Source organism: Mytilus galloprovincialis, chromosome 1, assembly GCF_965363235.1.
Source record: "Mytilus galloprovincialis chromosome 1, xbMytGall1.hap1.1, whole genome shotgun sequence".
In the NCBI taxonomy this organism is placed as follows: Eukaryota; Metazoa; Mollusca; class Bivalvia; order Mytilida; family Mytilidae; genus Mytilus; species Mytilus galloprovincialis.
The window spans coordinates 1,155,166-1,173,156 of record NC_134838.1 but is presented as its reverse complement, the minus strand read 5'-3'; the positions used below and the strand labels follow the sequence as shown (position 1 = coordinate 1,173,156).

At 31.8% G+C, this 17,991-nt stretch overlaps 1 protein-coding gene across 6 annotated transcripts in view; it reads right to left on the bottom strand.

The window, feature by feature from the left end:
* Positions 1–759: 759 nt before the first annotated feature.
* LOC143062568 (inosine-5'-monophosphate dehydrogenase 1-like) overlaps positions 760–17,991 on the bottom strand; it is a 33,451-nt gene continuing 16,219 nt past the window's right edge. For 3 of the 6 annotated variants that reach the window (XM_076234233.1, XM_076234262.1, XM_076234268.1), the window contains 12 exons: positions 15,825–16,031; positions 14,514–14,601; positions 13,797–13,899; positions 12,986–13,082; positions 12,146–12,236; positions 11,153–11,248; positions 10,739–10,882; positions 9,545–9,689; positions 8,882–9,025; positions 7,136–7,219; positions 5,941–5,989; positions 760–3,745 (listed from right to left, as the gene is read on the bottom strand). In XM_076234233.1, the coding sequence (XP_076090348.1) occupies positions 3,740–3,745; positions 5,941–5,989; positions 7,136–7,219; positions 8,882–9,025; positions 9,545–9,689; positions 10,739–10,882; positions 11,153–11,248; positions 12,146–12,236; positions 12,986–13,082; positions 13,797–13,899; positions 14,514–14,601; positions 15,825–16,031 (1,254 nt within the window). In that variant the 3' untranslated portion in view covers positions 760–3,739. Of the gene's footprint in view, positions 3,746–5,940; positions 5,990–6,350; positions 6,368–7,135; positions 7,220–8,881; positions 9,026–9,544; positions 9,690–10,738; positions 10,883–11,152; positions 11,249–12,145; positions 12,237–12,985; positions 13,083–13,796; positions 13,900–14,513; positions 14,602–15,824; positions 16,032–17,991 lie in introns of all 6 variants that reach the window. The other 3 variants (XM_076234241.1, XM_076234254.1, XM_076234247.1) reach the window with 3 other exon arrangements.

The following is a 17,991-nucleotide window of genomic DNA, read 5'->3' as shown; positions in this document are numbered from 1 at the left end:
AACCAGGTGCTCTGCAGGGCGCAGCTTTATACGACCGCAGAGGTCGAACCCTGAACAGTTGGGGCAAGTATGGACAAAACATTCAAGCGTGATACAGCTCTGAATTTGGATTGTGATCAAATTTTTGACATTACATGGGTTTTTTTTTACACAAAACAAATGTCAAGATTTTACAAATCAATTAAAGATTTCTTCTTCAAACTTTTTAAATCTAAAATTAAATAGTTGACACAGCATAGGTTTCTGACACAGAATGAATGTGGTCTAATGAACTTAAAAGTTTTTTTTTGCCTTTGAACAATTCACTATGCTGTTGAATATTAATCCTCTCAAAAAAATGTTTGAAGAAATTTTCTTTTTATTTATGAAATCTGAAATGAGAAAAATTAACCCCCCCCCCCCTTTTTTCACATCCCTGTTTCCCTTTTGCCAAAACTGATGTCAATTCAAATTTCTAATGGAGTTTGCAAAAATAACTACTCTTTTAAATACATCATAAAATATTAAAATGTAAAATAAAGTGCTTGTTATCACTGAATGGTAAAGATTGGTTGGTAGTAAAAGTGAATATACATTGTTTATTGTATAAAACAATAAAAAAAACTTCATCAGCAACATTTTATATTGGCAAATTTCCAATGAAGTTATTTACATAAAGTTATTGGCAAATAAAAATAGAAAATGACATCATAGTCATGTCTGGCAAATGTCCAACATACATTATCTAAAAACATTTTAGATAAGATAAGGAAAAAAAGCTTCATCAGCAACATTTTATATTTGCAAATTTCCAATGAAGTTATTTACATAAAGTTATTGGCAAATAAAAATAGAAAATGACATCATAGTCATGTCTGGCAAATTTCCAACATATATTATCAACTACTATTCTATACAAAGAAAGATAACTCCAATTGAAAATTAATTGCTGTTGCACAATACTGTGCAATTGAAAATTTCTTGCTATTGCACAATACTTGATATGGAATCCTGATTTGGACCAACTTGAAAACTGGGCCCATAATCAAAAATCAAAGTACATATTTAGATAAAGCATATCAAATAAGCCCAAGAATTTAATTTTTGTTAAAATCAAACTTAGTTTAATTTTGGACCCTTTGGACCTTAATGTAGACCAATTTGAAAACTGGACCAAAAATTAAGAATCTACATACACAGTTAGATTTGGAATATCAAAGAACCCATTTATTCAATTTTTGATGAAATCAAACAAAGTTTAATTTTGGACCCCCATTTGGACCAACTTGAAAACTAGGCCAATAATTAAAAATCTAAGTACATTTTTAGATTCAGCATATCAAAGAACCCCAAGGATTCAATTTTTGTTAAAATCAAACTAAGTTTAATTTTGGACCCTTTAAACCTTAATGTAGACCAATTTGAAAACGGGACCAAAAATTAAGAATCTACATACACAGTTAGATTCGGCATATCAAAGAACCCCAATTATTCAATTTTTGAAGAAATCAAACAAAGTTTAATTTTGGACCCTTTGGGCCCTTTATTCCTAAACTGTTGGGACCAAAACTCCCAAAATCACTACCAACCTTCCTTTTATGGTCATAAACCTTGTGTTTAAATTTCATAGATTTCTATTTACTTATACTAAAGTTATGGTGCGAAAACCAAGAAAAATGCTTATTTGGGTCCCTTTTTGGCCCCTAATTCCTAAACTGTTGGGACCTCAACTCCCAAAATCAATACCAACCTTCCTTTTGTGGTCATACACATTGTGTTTAAATTTCATTGATTTCTATTTACTTAAACTAAAGTTATTGTGCGAAAACCAAGAATAATGCTTATTTGGGCCCTTTTTTGGCCCCTAATTCCTAAACTGTTGGAACCAAAACTCCCAAAATCAATCCCAACCTTTCTTTTGTGGTCATAAACCTTGTGTCAAAATTTCATAGATTTCTATTGACTTAAACTAAAGTTATAGTGCGAAAACCAAGAAAATGCTTATTTGGGCCCTTTTTGGCCCCTAATTCCTAAAATGTTGGGACCAAAACTCCCAAAATCAATCCCAACCTTCCTTTTGTGGTCATAAACCTTGTGTTAAAATTTCATAGATTTCTATTTACTTTTACTAAAGTTAGAGTGCGAAAACTAAAAGTATTCGGACGACGACGACGCCGACGACGCCGACGACGCCAACGTGATAGCAATATACGACGAAAAATTTTTCAAATTTTGCGGTCGTATAAAAACCAGAAGAAACCAACATTGTTTGTTATTGCCCAGAGAGGAAGGACAGAAGTGATATTAATTGCACATTTAATAATATTGCTTTCTTCTTTTATAAATTTCAAAATTATGAATTCTACTTACATGTATACATACATTCTAATAAGTTTTCATAATGAAATTAATGTCTTTCTAAAAATGATTTTCGAGTCTTCCAAGGATATTGTATGTCGTCTGAAATTAAGCTATCAATATTAAAAATCCAATAGTAAATTGAACAGAAATCTGCTTAGAAATTTGCCATTAGAGTATTTAAGATGTGTTATTTTTCCAAATCTATCAATTATTATTATGACTTATACAGAGCTATCAACCTATGTGTTGTATACCCTCATACATTTCATTAAATTCATATATGTATATGGCTTTTATATTAAAAAGTTGTGAAACAAAAACCATTCCTGTATAATGTACCCTGAAATTGTGTCTCAAAACTCATGAGGCAAACAACCACCTCATTTTGAAAGTGGATTAGTAGTTAATATCAAATTTGTGATTTTCTTCTTTTTATAATGAAATCAAAAATGATAAATGAATAATATCTTAATATTGCATCTCCCTTGAGGTTTTCTTTAAAACACAAATTTGATGATATAAAATCACAGACAATATTGTACAAAATCTACTCTCTCTCACATTCTCTCCTATTTATCAAAATACTCTATAATGTTGTACAAATCTCCTTTCTCTCGCATTTTCTCTTGTTTATCAAAATTATACATTTTAAAACTGCAAATACTCTATCTGTAACTCAAGTTTAAGTTGCTAAACAGTTAATACTAAATTAAAACATAGCAATTAAAATATTGATGGCATCATTTGTATTCAGTATTCATTTAATCTCACTTTTTTGTCCATTCTTCAAAAAATTGACATAATAAATGTACATAAAAATTTCTAAATTTATTTTTGAAGTATTCAAATTAATAACACTTGAAGTAGAAACAAATTGTTAAAACTTTTCAAATTAATTCAAAGAAATAATGGAAGTTTAACAAAGTGGAATGAAATAATGGGCTGTATGGCAAAAAATCTATCAAATTTGTATTTATTCATATATAGTCAAACTTATGAAGTTCACTCTCAGAACCAGAGAAAAAATGTCTTTCTAGTAAATGAGAAAACCTTTGAATTTAGGTTCACAATGCATAGATATAATAACAGTGGAACAAGAAGAAAGTGACCGAACAAGGTTTGACAATATTATGATATTTTGTATTCTCCTTCCATAAACTAGAATATATATATACTCCCCTTTTAAAGAACTTCTGTCAGTCATGTTAATTGTAATAAAAGTGTAATGTTTTGCTCTATTCAACAATTTTATAAATTTATAACAATTCATATCTTGTACCATCATCTTCAATAGCTCCATACACAATCTTCCTATCTGCCTCTGTTCATTCTAACGAATTAATCTCCCTTTGGTAATGTTATAGGATCAGATCGTGTTAATGGTCAATACAATCTTTTCTCATAACTACAACAAAATAAAGCACAACTTTATTATTTGGTCTCAATACACAAAAAAGCATAGTAATAGAAAGTGGAATAAGAGACAATACTTGACCTATCAAAATGAGATTAAAACTAAAAAACAAAATTGAATCTTTATTCTCTTTTTATCTCAATGTTTGGTTATTATAAAAATACAATTTGGTCATTTGAATATTCATATAAATAAAATATGATTTCACAGTGCTGTAACAGATTTCAAATTTTAGCATAAATAAAGGCACAGTGTCTTACAGAATTTGTTATTGGTGCAAATTTGTGAGAATAAAATTGGCACTTTTGATGTCTGACAAGAGTTATAACAGATGAAAGTGATATAGTTGATGATTTGTGAACTTAAATTGGCAAATAAATGGTGGAAATATAAATAAACTGGCAACATATCAGCTAAGCCAGACACTAGATTTAGGCAGATTAAACTAAAACAGCTGAAAGAAAACAGGAATAATTCAAACATTTTATTATTATTTTATTACACCAGTGCATGGAAGTATAATTTTAGGTCATCAATCAGAACTGATGCCTTGAAATTTGTCCAATCAAAATTAACCTAACAAACGGAGTGGTAATAGATGGACTATAACTGAAAGATTGTCAAATGTACAGGACTTAAAGAGTGGCCATAAATTCTCCTTTGTTTGATCAAAGGATTCAAAACAGTTCTAAATTATAGTCTTTAAATTTAATTCTCTTAACAATGTATGCTGTAAATAAACAGAAGTTTCATTTTAAGTCTTTCTTCTTAGTTCTGTAAATATGAATTGTCCTACCAAAAAGTGTAACAAAATCTTAGGTTTCACAATTATTGAGTTCAAACAGGTTTCACTGTGTCATGTGTGTGTAAGGTTTAATTCTTTCTTACTAGTGTAAATTTTAATGCTGAGTTGACAACTCTTGGGTAACTGAAGGTTACATTGGTCTATATGGATTGTTGTATTTTTTTTATCATGCAAATTCAATAATAATCTTGACAATTTAAATATTATACATTACGCATACACATTTTAACCCCTGTCAAAACAATAGCTTAACATTTTATTCAACTACATTCAAAATTAGCAAATATTATTATATGGGTTTGGGAAAGTGAAGGAAATGCATGCTTTCAGCATTAATCTATAAAACTTTATTCTTTTCTGAAAACTTTAGTTTCTTAAGTTCACTATAGCCCCTCTTTCTTTATTTCTTTTTGTTATATTTTAGGAAGTGTTTATGTACTCATCTCCTTTTATATATATATATATTTGTGTACATCATCAATTTATTCTACACACCAAATATAGTTCACCTATTACTTAAACATTTAAGAAATAGACCTTGTCACAAAACTTTGAACAAATGCATTGATTTTTGTATCAAGAAAATATTTCAAGGTGAAATGAACACTGTCAGACAGACATGTACAACTTATGATTTGATTCACCAAATAATGATATACCTTTTTATAGTTTCAATACTAATGCATCTGACTGATAAACATTTTTTTATTTTGTATCAACACTTGTTTTATGTGAGACAAATTTTGTGGTGTGGCAGTCACACAACATCATGAGGTCAAAGACTAAAGATTTATACAATTGGGAAATTAATATGACAAAACCTCTATTCCTAGATATGAATTATCAAGCTCCGCTACTTCTAGAACTATAAAAGATCACTCTGTTGCAACTCCAGATATTTGCCTTGCATTCTGAAATTTCAATGCAGGAGAGACAAAAAGCAGAAATCCCATGAATTAAGGCATTAAAACAACATCTTTTGGCTCACTGTTTCCATGTTTCAAGTAAAAATTTTACATAATTCAACAAATAAGATATGTGTAGTTATAAGAGTTATATGTGATTTATATTGATTTATCAACACTCAAAAGAATGTTTTATTTCTGTTGAAAAATTTGAAATTTCAAATGTTAGTACTGTTACCAGGCCCGTAGCCAGGAATTTTCAAGGGGGGGTTCGTTGGACTCCCCAAGGCTACGGGTATGGTTACTATGTGCGAGTTCTTCATTTTTTTATTGGTAATATTCAAGAAATGTAAAAATAAAACTTTTCAAATAATAAATCAAATTCATTAAAGATTTTTTATGTTGAAAAAAAGATTAAATACGGGTTACATATAAAAATTAAACCATTAAAACAACAAGAACATTGTTTTGCTTACTTGCATAATTTGATGATTAGAACCTATACATTTAATCATTGTTGAACCTCTGAAATAGCAACCATATACATAGTCAGGAGTTCAAAGATGGATTTAGTTTCCTATAATATTTTCTACCTGAACTGTTATAAAACACTTATAAGTTCGCACAAGAATTACAAAGAACTTTCCATAATTTTGCATGATCTAAATAGCAAAATTCTCCCCCAATATTTCATCATTAATATGAAAATAAGAATATGTGGTATGATTGCCAATGAGACAACTCTCCTTCAATATCAAATGATGAAGGAGTCACTTTTTATCTTGGGAGTGATGAGCATGTCTGAGTGGATTAAAATCACTCTAAGGTTAAAACAAGAGTACTGGTTTTAGCAGCAAGGATAAAAACACACCTTATCACACCTTACCTTATATTCTAACAATTCTAAATAAATCATATATCATCTTATTTTCTAAATACTGATTAACAATTTTTCAAGCATGGACATTTAGTATGTAATTGTTTACAATCACAATTTATCTCTGGTGGATAATTGTCTCATTAGCTATACCCCATCTCCTTATTTCTAATAACAACCATTCACAAACACAGATTAGGAATTATCCTCAATTAGGAAGATAGGATTGTGCAAAACTCAAATAAAAGCTGAGTAAATCAGTTTTGTGAGTCTAAGACTGTGGAGAAAGCTAATGAGAGAAATTTGCATCAGCCAAAACTACAATTAAGGGCCTTTTGCTACTGGGAACATGCTAAGCTGTATCCCTGTCATTATTAACCATAGTTTGAGCTATGATGTAAATGGCATATTGTAAATATTGTGTCTATGTATTTATTCCAGTTAAGTTGTTGACAATAAATGATATTTGTGTATATACTGTAGTAACATCAATTTGTGTGGGGATAAAATGTCAGATTCTAACTCTAGAATATTTGAGACTCAAATATTGTGTATGATGCAAATCATTATTGTTTATAAGATAAATCTTAGATACCCCTGTAAGTAACTATGGCATTGACCATGAAATCAATCAGATCTTCCTTTCATTATGTGTGACCATATGTCAAAGTCAAGTTTCAGTATAAAATCAAAAATAGAAAGTATTTGATTATTATCAAGAAACTATGACAACTGATGGTGTGGTCAACATAACTATAAACCCCCCCTCCTTTTTACGACTGGTAAATACATACTTGTGTAGGCTATGAACACCGCCCTCTATTTGGGCTGATGTCGTTCTTCTTTCAAACTTCAACTCTCCTGAGTACATCATCGATCTAAAATAATCAATTCAAAGAAAATCTTATCTCTAAAGTAATATTTACATACATAAATTGCCTGACAATGTAAGGGATGACATCAAAAAATCAATGAGGGATAAAAAACTTAATTCAAATAGTTTGAGGGTGGGGGTCAAAATTGCTGCAAGTTTTGTTTAATTAACATCGATTTTATATACATCCTTATTGGTCAATCAATTTTTCCCAAATTAAGTTAAGAGGAGGGTAGGAGGTCAGTGAAAAAACTATATGAATTAAGTTTTGTATCCTACATTGAACTTTTGATGTCGTCCCTAATTTTAACACACTATTTGGTATCTAAATATTTGAAATATTTACAATATGCAGTGATTTAAAGTTTCGATAACAAACCTGCTATATTTGGCTTGCATCTATCCAGGTGAAATAAGATGCAGACGAGAGGTTTTTGCAGCTCATTGTCCTTGTATAAATGTGCTGCATAAAATAATGTATGATATTCATGATTCCATCCTTAGTATGTCTGTAATGTAAGCCAATGGAAATTGTAAACCTACCTCACTTCAACAACAGATTTCGTAAATGAAACAAAAATTTGCTTACCTGACATGAGACAGAGTCCTAGCACCAATATCCTGACAGCCATGTTTGATTCCTGCTATGAGATAGGGAACAAATTTGCTTACCTGACATGAGACAGAGTCCTAGCACCAATATCCTGACAGCCATGTTTGATTCCTGCTATGAGATAGGGAACAAATTTGCTTACCTGACATGAGACAGAGTCCTAGCACTAATATCCTGACAGCCATGGTTGATCCCTGCTATGAGATAGGGAACAAATTTGCTTACCTGACATGAGACAGAGTCCTGGCACCAATATCCTGACAGCCATGTTTGATTCCTGCTATGAGATAGGGAACAAACTTGCTTACCTGACATGAGACAGAGTCCTAGCACCAATATCCTGACAGCCATGTTTGATTCCTGCTATGAGATAGGGAACAAACTTGCTTACCTGACATGAGACAGTCCTGGCACCAATATCCTGACAGCCATGTTTGATTCCTGCTATGAGATAGGGAACAAACTTGCTTACCAGACATGAGACAGAGTCCTAGCACTAATATCCTGACAGCCATGGTTGATCCCTGCTATGAGATAGGGAACAAATTTGCTTACCTGACATGAGACAGAGTCCTGGCACCAATATCCTGACAGCCATGTTTGATTCCTGCTATGAGATAGGGAACAAATTTGCTTACCTGACATGAGACAGAGTCCTGGCACCAATATCCTGACAGCCATGTTTGATTCCTGCTATTAGATAGGGAACAAATTTGCTTACCTGACACGAGACAGAGTCCTAGCACCAATATCCTGACAGCCATGTTTGATTCCTGCTATGAGATAGGGAACAAACTTGCTTACCTGACATGAGACAGAGTCCTGGCACCAATATCCTGACAGCCATGTTTGATTCCTGCTATGAGATAGGGAACAAACTTGCTTACCTGACATGAGACAGAGTCCTAGGACCAATATCCTGACCGCCATGTTTGATTCCTGCTATGAGATAGGGAACAAACTTGCTTACCTGACATGAGACAGAGTCCTGGCACCAATATCCTGACAGCCATGTTTGATTCCTGCTATTAGATAGGGAACAAATTTGCTTACCTGACATGAGACAGAGTCCTGGCACCAATATCCTGACAGCCATGTTTGATTCCTGCTATGAGATAAGGAACAAACTTCTGTATTGAACCTTTATCAACAATAGAACCAGAAACACCCTGGGCAACCTTTAACTTGTCACTTTCACTATAAAATATACACGAATAAATTAATATAGGCAAAAAGTTTATATTTGTTAAAAATTCTATTCTTTAAACATTCCACATAATTTAAATTTAGGGTTGTTTTTTGTTTGTTTCTAATGGACGTAATTGTTACACTATTGTTTCAGATAAGGGTGAAGGTTTGGTACCATTAAAACCTTTAAACCCGCTGCAATTGTTGCAGCTGTCCTAAGTCAGGAATCTGATGTTCAGTTGTTGTCATTTGCTGATGTGAATCATAATTGTTTGTTGTTTTTTTATATAGATTAGACTTGGTTTTCAAGTTGGAATGGTTTTACACTAGTAATTTTTTGGGGCCCTTTATAGCTTGCTGTTCCCTGTGAGCCAAGGCTCCGTGTTGAAGACCATACCTTGACCTATAATGATTTACTTTTATAAATTTTGACTTGGATGGAGAGTTGTCTCATCGGCACCCATACCACATTTTCCTATATCTATTCATCTTTTATTCATAATGAAAAGAATTTGTACATATACAAACCTAAAATATCGACTTTGACTACTTCTATGTTTCTCCATGGCGTCTAATGATCCCATTCCTCTGTACTTTTTCAGACGTACTCCGTCAGCAAAGAAATATTCACCAGGGGCTTCAGTGGTACCAGCTAACATAGATCCCATCATAACTATAACATGAAATATAAGGCATTGTTTAATTATCTTTCTGTTGTATTGTTTAAATATATTTCCATTGCAAGGAACGTCTGAACTCAATTAATACAAAGTAGTTATAGTGATTTTTTTATTACACCTTAGCCTAACAATCTTTATTTTCACCTTATACTTGGACTGTCGCATGCTTGATTGTATAACATCTATGAATGGGTAAATTAATTATGCGGTTTGCAGTGCTTGCTTGATGTGCTTGCCTAATTGACATTAAAAGTAGCATAAATTTTAAACTGTGTCTTGCTATGTTGTGTTGACTTGATACATCAACAATATTTTTACTGTAAAATTCCAATCGAAGTCGAAGAAGAAGAAGGGAATAAAATTTTATATGTACGCCAGATGTGCATTTCGTCTACAAAAGACTCATCAGTAACGCTCAAATCAAAAAGTGTTTAATAGGTCAAATTACTTAATACATCAGCAATATTTTTACTGTAAAATTCCAATCGAAGAAGAAGGGAATAAAATTTTATATGTACGCCAGATGTGCATTGCGTCTACAAAAGACTCATCAGTAACGCTCGAATCAAAAAGTGTTAAATAGGTCAAATTACTTAATACATCAGCAATATTTTTACTGTAAAATTACAATCGAAGAAGAAGGGAATAAAATTTTATATGTACGCCAGATGTGCATTGCGTCTACAAAAGACTCATCAGTAACGCTCGAATCAAAAAGTGTTTAATAGGTCAAATTACTTAATACATCAGCAATATTTTTACTGTAAAATTCCAATCGAAGAAGAAGGGAATAAAATTTTATATGTACGCCAGATGTGCATTGCGTCTACAAAAGACTCATCAGTAACACTCGAATCAAAAAGTGTTTAATAGGTCAAATTAGGTACGAAGTTGAAGAGTAGATTTCATTAACCACGGCACGTGTTTCCTTAGTTTCTAGCGATAATTTATCATATCACTGGACTCCGCTGAGAAAGGAAATAATCAGTTTGCAAGATCAAAAGAAAATTTCGTAAAATAGCAATAATTTATGGTTACACACCTGTGGAGGCACCTAAAGATAAAGCTTTAACAATATGTCCAACACTCTGGATCCCTCCATCAGCTATTACTGGTACCCCAAATCTCCTGGCATATTCTGCAACTTTGTAAACAGCTGTTCCTTGAGGTCTTCCAACAGCCATTACTAAAATATAATGAAGTAGCTTTTACAATAACACAAAAGAAGAAAAATTTTAAAACAACTTTTGGCTCAGTGTCCTAGGTACAGTTTGAACAGGGCGCAGCGCCAGCCCTTTTTTATTGATGCCCTTGCCTGTCGTTTCTCGGCGCCCTGCCTTTTTTATTGCTAAATATATAACATTGTTAATATTTGTATTTGTATGAGGTTCATATTTACAAATGTCAAAAGTACTCCAAAAATATAAATATATAAATACATGTATAAAGAACTTACTTTCCTGTGTAATACAGATGGAGCCACTTCCCATACCAATCCTTAAACCATCTGCACCAGCATCAATAAGATTTTTGGCTTGTGCTGCAGTTACAACTAAAAACAAGAAAAAATAACATTTTCAAAATAAAAATGGAACATACAACACGTTTTTGTTTAACTGATAGAACACATGTTAAATGAACTGTCATTGGCAATCATACCACATCTCCCTATTTTTATATTCATGTATGTGTTTTATCTTTTCTTAATGATATTTGATGTGATGATTTCTTTTTGATGTTATACAGGAAAAGACTTCTTTCTTTGGTTTTATAATGCATTTTTCAACTTATGGTTTTATATTGCCCCTGTGATACTTTTTTTCCTTTTTTGTAAAGCAAAATGCTTATCAAACCATAACCAGCATAAAGATTTATACAATTTTGAAAAGGATATTGTTTGATGCAGCATCAAAAATATGAGTATTTTTTTCTTAATTACTATTAACAGGGCATCAGCTATAAGAAATTAAAAAAAATATGTGAGTTTTTGTTAGTTTATTAAAATCATTAATGACATTGAAATAGTGAAATAATTATTTGCTTTTAGCAGCCAGTATATTTTTTTTAAAATAAGCTAACAAACATAGCAATTGAATTATTCACTTGCAAGTGATTAATTGGACGTCATTCAATCTGTATTTATGTGACCATTAGCAGTCTTTGGAGTTGACATTTAATAAAATAGTGTCTAGATGCTAGACCACACAAGAGGCTGATTCATATTACAGAGTACATGCATCCTAAATTGCTTATTCTAACACTTTTTTTAAAATTTGGATACATGTTTAAGTGTGTGATAAATCAAATATGAGAATTAGAGTCTAATCAGTGAACATGACTCTGACAGCTAATGCCCCTTTAATATTCAAGATTTGTTTATAAGTAAAGAATGAAATGAAGAGATGCTTGTTTTCCCCAATGAAGTGGTAGGAAAACAGTAATATCATACCATTACCGCCAATTACTTGTAAATCAGGATATAAATTCTTTGCATGTTTGATGAACTCTATTTGGTAAATGGAATTGCCCTGTGATGAATCCTACAATTGAAGAAAGAAAATTATATTAATACCAGAGAAACTATTGAACTTTTGGAGAAAAACATTGTAGTTTACTAAATGAATGTGTCAAAGAGACTATAACACAACTAAAGAGAAGAAAACAGCAGAAGGCCACCAATGGGTCTTCAACTCAGCCAGAAAATCCCACACCCAGAGGTGGGCCTTAGCTAGCCCCTATATAAAAATGTGTGCTAGTTCAGTAATACTGTATACTTTTAAATCATATCAGAAAAGACTTTCTGTGTAGTTGCTCTCAAGCTACATTGTTATTATTTACATCAGATGATGTAGTAACATGTGTTGATTTATGTGTTGTCTTTTAACTGATATATAAATTACAATAATTTTGGAATTAACAGTCCATAACAAAAGTTCTTCCTAATACATTTAAGTATTCATAAATGGACTGAAAGTTAGTCTACTCTTTCTGACAGGTCTATTTAGTCCTTTTCCCTCATTGATGAATTTAATAAACAAGATTTTGTCTAAGGTTTGTAACTTTTTTTCTTGCCATTTCAAAATAAACATATTAGTAAGGCCTTATACTGTTAGTAAATACTGTCAATATAACTTCATATTATAGATTCCTAAAAGTTACTTTTGTGAAGCATGTTTCAGGTTGAATTGAATCATAATATACTGTGATAGAATCATAATTTCTTATCAATTTGTGTTTATGTTACAAAACACTAAGTGTTAGTTTGGCCATGAATGTAATATTTTCTTACCAGTACAACAAAATCTACACCAGCTGCCACTAAAGCATCCAGTCTTTTCCTATCTTCCTCGTGTGTACTGATTGCTGCTCCTACTAATAACTGTTTCCTAAAAAATGCAAAAGTCAATTATTTTCAAAAGCAAGAACAGGAAAGTATGACAGGTGAATGATCAACTGGTAAAATGCAAAGTTAATCTGGATTTTATTGTCCTTGTCATCATACAAATGTTTATAAGATAACATAAAAAAGAAATAAAAGTTTTGAAGCATATTCTAACATTAACTTGAGTTGTCTTTCTTGTATCGTGTTGATAAAACCCTGATTGCCACCCTCTTAACATTTCATTCTTAAAATTTATGGCACCTTCAAAATCATAATAGCTACTTAAATTTGGTGAATTTCAACATTTTAAGAGATATTTAAAGCTTGATAAACCTATCTTTTGGTCAAGACTGTCAGCAGAGCTTAAGCCATATTTTGAATAATTGTTCTGTTGTATATTCTTGTAGCATTTGGCAAACAAATATCAATAAATCAATCTTTAATTAATCTTGAAACGGCTGCAACTGATTCTTTGCAAGAATCAATCCTATATTGCTGGAACTAACTAATTGTCCTTATATCGCATGCAAGAACTCATTAATAGTCATAACTAATGCTTTCAAAAAATTTGATATTGCTGGAAATGGATCAAATTTGGACAAAGTAATTATTCCGAGCATTAAATTAATATTGAATCTTGAACTAACAATATTTTAAATAAATGTTTTTTGTGATTTCTCTAAATATCTTATACTACAATAATGATTTTTTAACCTACCTTTCATCTTTTGATGCCAATGGGAATTCCCTGTTCTTTTTTGTGTCTGTTCTTGCTATTAATGATACTAGTTCTCCCTTATCATTTACAATTGGTAATTTACCTAAAATATCAAAACCAAAAAATGCTTAAACTGCTAATAAAAAATAAAATAATGACTACATAAAAGTCTTTTTGTTGCATATCAGTGTTGAGCTTTATGAAGGATCACATTCCGAGCAGTTCTTGAACTACAGTTTAAATATTTTTTAAAGAAGAGCTGCTGAAATGTAGGAATTAGGAGCCTTATAGGCTGATTATGTACTGTGAACTAGCTTTCATAAAATCTGACAGTGGTTTTAGTGCAATAAGGAATTGGTTTGTTTGGTAGGTTTTGGTGGCCACTATGGGCTTTTCCCCAACCTATAAATACTTGACTGATTTAGAGCTTATAATGGAATCTACTCCTCTATACTTTGTTGACTTGTAGTAATCTTTGTTATATTGTCTTGGTTTGTAATGTTGCTGTCTCATTGATCCATTTCCCTTGATTTAAAACTAAGAATGGAAGATATACTGAACCAACAGAATTGGAAGAATACACAGTACATGTCAACACTCACCAGCTTGTTTTGTGTTATCTATAAGGATTCCTTAAGTAAGTTAATAAACCAGGACAGCAAATGAAAAGGTCTATCTTTTCAACAAGAATCTAAATGTTTGAAATGCTATACTAACCCTTTTTACTTTTCTGTAAAACTGAATTAGCTTCCTTCAATGTTACACCACAATGGGCTACCACTAATTCTTCATATGGTGTCATTACCTATCATAAATAACACAACAGAATAACAGAGGATATACATTTACTTATAGGAGGTCAATACATTTCTGCTATATAACATACAAAAGTAACAAAAGTAACAAAAGTAAATAAAGAACAATAAGTAAAAATTCTGGAGCTTTTTCATTAAAACCTACACTTCAATTTTGGTGTAAAAATGTCAATTTAACAGTTAAGTTAAGAACTAGGTCATTTTTCAGAAAAATATAAGTCATCAAGGTTAAGAATTTCAAATGACACATATTTTGCACTTTTTCTTTTATTCAATATTTGACCCCTAAAAGTGTTATCATATAAAATAATAAACTCTCCTGCAAAGAAATGACTTTGCACATGATCAGTTATAGTTGATTTCTGACATGCGACTTTTAAAGGATTTTATGAGATTTAATGAGAGTTTACTTAATACCTTCATTAAGAACTCTTTACATGGAAAGGATAAAGACTTGAAAGTCAATAACATACATTATCAATTAATACGATCACATAACCATCAACATCATTAAAGAGTATTCCAATTTTAATGCATTTTCTTTAATAAGAGATATCATGTAGCTATGATAGCTGTGATATAAATCATGTGGTGTTTCATAACTGTGGCTTTTATTTTTCCAGCCACCAGTTAACAATTCTTTCATATTTGATGACTAAAAATACATTGTGATGTTACACCATTGTTTCAGATAAGGGTGAAGGTTGGTACCAATAAAATGTTTCAACCCCCGCATTTGTTTATACCAGTCCTAAGTCAGGAATCTGACGTTCAGTTGTTGTTGTTTGTTTATGTGGTTCATATGGGTTTTTCGTTTTTCGTTTTTTATATAGATTAGACCGTTGGTTTTCCTGTTTGAATGGTTTTACACTAGTCATTTTTGGGGCCCTTTATAGCTTCCGTGTGCGCCAAGATTCCGTGTTGAAGACCGTACTTTGACCTATAATGGTGTACTTTTACAATTTGGTACTTGGATGGAGAATTGTCTCATTGGCACTCATACAACATCTTCTTATACCTATAGAAATATTATATATTTTGAAATCAGCATACAGTAAGCTTTCATACAACTTTGATAGTGACAATGGATTAACCAAAGTAAGCTTATTATTGCTGTTGTATCATGATAAACTGAAAAAACAATGATAAAGACAATGACACCAAAAATTTTGGCAGAGGAATAATAAATGGAATTTATAAAACAACAACTTACATTTTCTAAAGGAGTATTATTATCACTTTCGGTTAAGAAATCAATATCTCTCTGAGTAACAAGACCAATTAGCTTTTCACCCATGTGACCATTTTCTGTAATTGGAATGCCGGAAAACCCAAATCTTTTTTTAGCTTCTACTACATCAGCCACTGTATGCGTGGGTGCCATAACAACTGGATCCAGGATAAAACCTTGTTCATATTTCTGTAAAATATTAGAATATTAGAATTAGTTACAAGCATTAGGTCTACAACTGCAAATGATGAACAATGGACCAAATTAAAGAAATGCCTCATACAAATTCATAAAGCTACCAAAATTGAAGTTTTTAGTCTATTTTTGCCAAACCAATCCTATCACATTTTTTCCCAAAAATCAGAACATTGAAAATTTACAGTATTTGGACTGTGAACGCACCATCCATACCAACTAATTTACTAAATATACATGTATTTTTTTACATTTTTGTACATGATTGTTGGCATGACACGGGTTATGTTCTTCTCATATATGTTATGATGGTATGATACTAAACCCCTAACGGGAAGGATTGTGCCTGATATTCATATGATGAAATCATAATCTTTCAAATCCGTTTAATTGAAGTCTGAAGCTGGCATGTCAGTTAACTGCTAGTAGTCTGTTGTTATTTATGTATTATTGTCATTTTGTTTATTTTCTTTGGTTACATCTTCTGATATCAGACTCGGACTTCTCTTGAACTGAATTTTAATGTGCGTATTGACTTGTTATGCATTTACTTTTCTACATTGGCTAGAGGTATAGGGGGGGGGGGGGGGGGGTTGGGTTGAGATCTCATAAACATGTTTAACCCCGCCGCATTTTTGCGCCTGTCCCAAGTCAGGAGCCTCTGGCCTTTGTTAGTCTTGTATTATTTTTATTTGGTTTCTTGTGTACAATTTGGAGTTTAGTATGGCGTTCATTATCACTGAACTAGTATATATTTGTTAAGGGGCCAGCTGAAGGACGCCTCCGGGTGCGGAATTTCTGGCTTCATTGAAGACCTTTGGGTGACCTTCTGCTGTTGTCTTTTCTATGGTCGGGTTTTTGTCTCTTTGACACATTTCCATTTTCAATTTTTATGATATCATAGAACAGCAACATTGAAAAATTTAGACATTGTGATTCTGTTTAAAATATGCTATTTTTTTTTGTGATTGAAAAACTATCAATATCTATTCTATGTGACATCTATATAGTGAAATATTTTTGGCATTAAACAGGTATCATACCCTTGCCAATAAGGGAAATAATAATGTCAAATGTCAAATTAATATTTAAGACTAAGTGCAGGACCTCAAACTCAAATTACTGACTACTGTTTCTTATTGAAATCAAGTAGATACATCACTTTAACATTTTATTATTTCAATACATTTACATTGAAAACAACTAGTTGTGAATTACAACTAAATATACAGTACCTCCATGTTTAAAGCCGTTAAAACAAAATTACAGAGATAAATAACACAATTCATTTTGAAAAGTTCCTTGGATATTAAGAAGAAGAAAAATCAAAGAGCTGATAGCTCTGAAGTGGAAGAAGGTGAATAAAAGGTAACTTGAATTACCATAAAAGCAGCCCCACTAACCCAGGCTGCTTTGTTCCATTATCGTTATAATGTATTTTTTTTCTTCAAACAAGAAAAGGTCATAAGTACATGGATTTCCCATCCGTACAATCATTTTCTATGTTCAGTTGACTATGAAAATTAGGTAAAATCTTTAATTTGGCAGTAAAATTAAGAAGATCATATCATAAGGAACACATGTGTACTAAGTTTCAAGTTGATTGAATTTCAACTTCATCAAAAACTACCTCGACCATAAACTTTATAACCAGAAGCAGGACGGACGGACAGACTAGAAAACATATTGCCCACAAATGGAGCTTAAAAAAGTAAGGCTCGTTACATACCCACCCAACTTTTGAAAGTTCCCAATTCCCATATGGGTTTTTCCTGCACAAATTTTTTTTTAAAGGTTACAATTTTTAGCGATGTATTTTGCACGATCTGGATTGTCTAGAAAAAGTGTCATATTTGTATGATTAACTTACATGCCTTTTTCTTAAGTCTGTTTGCATGATTCTAGTTTTAATTCGGTAAAAAATATATACATGAAGCTAGCAGACCAGGGTTTA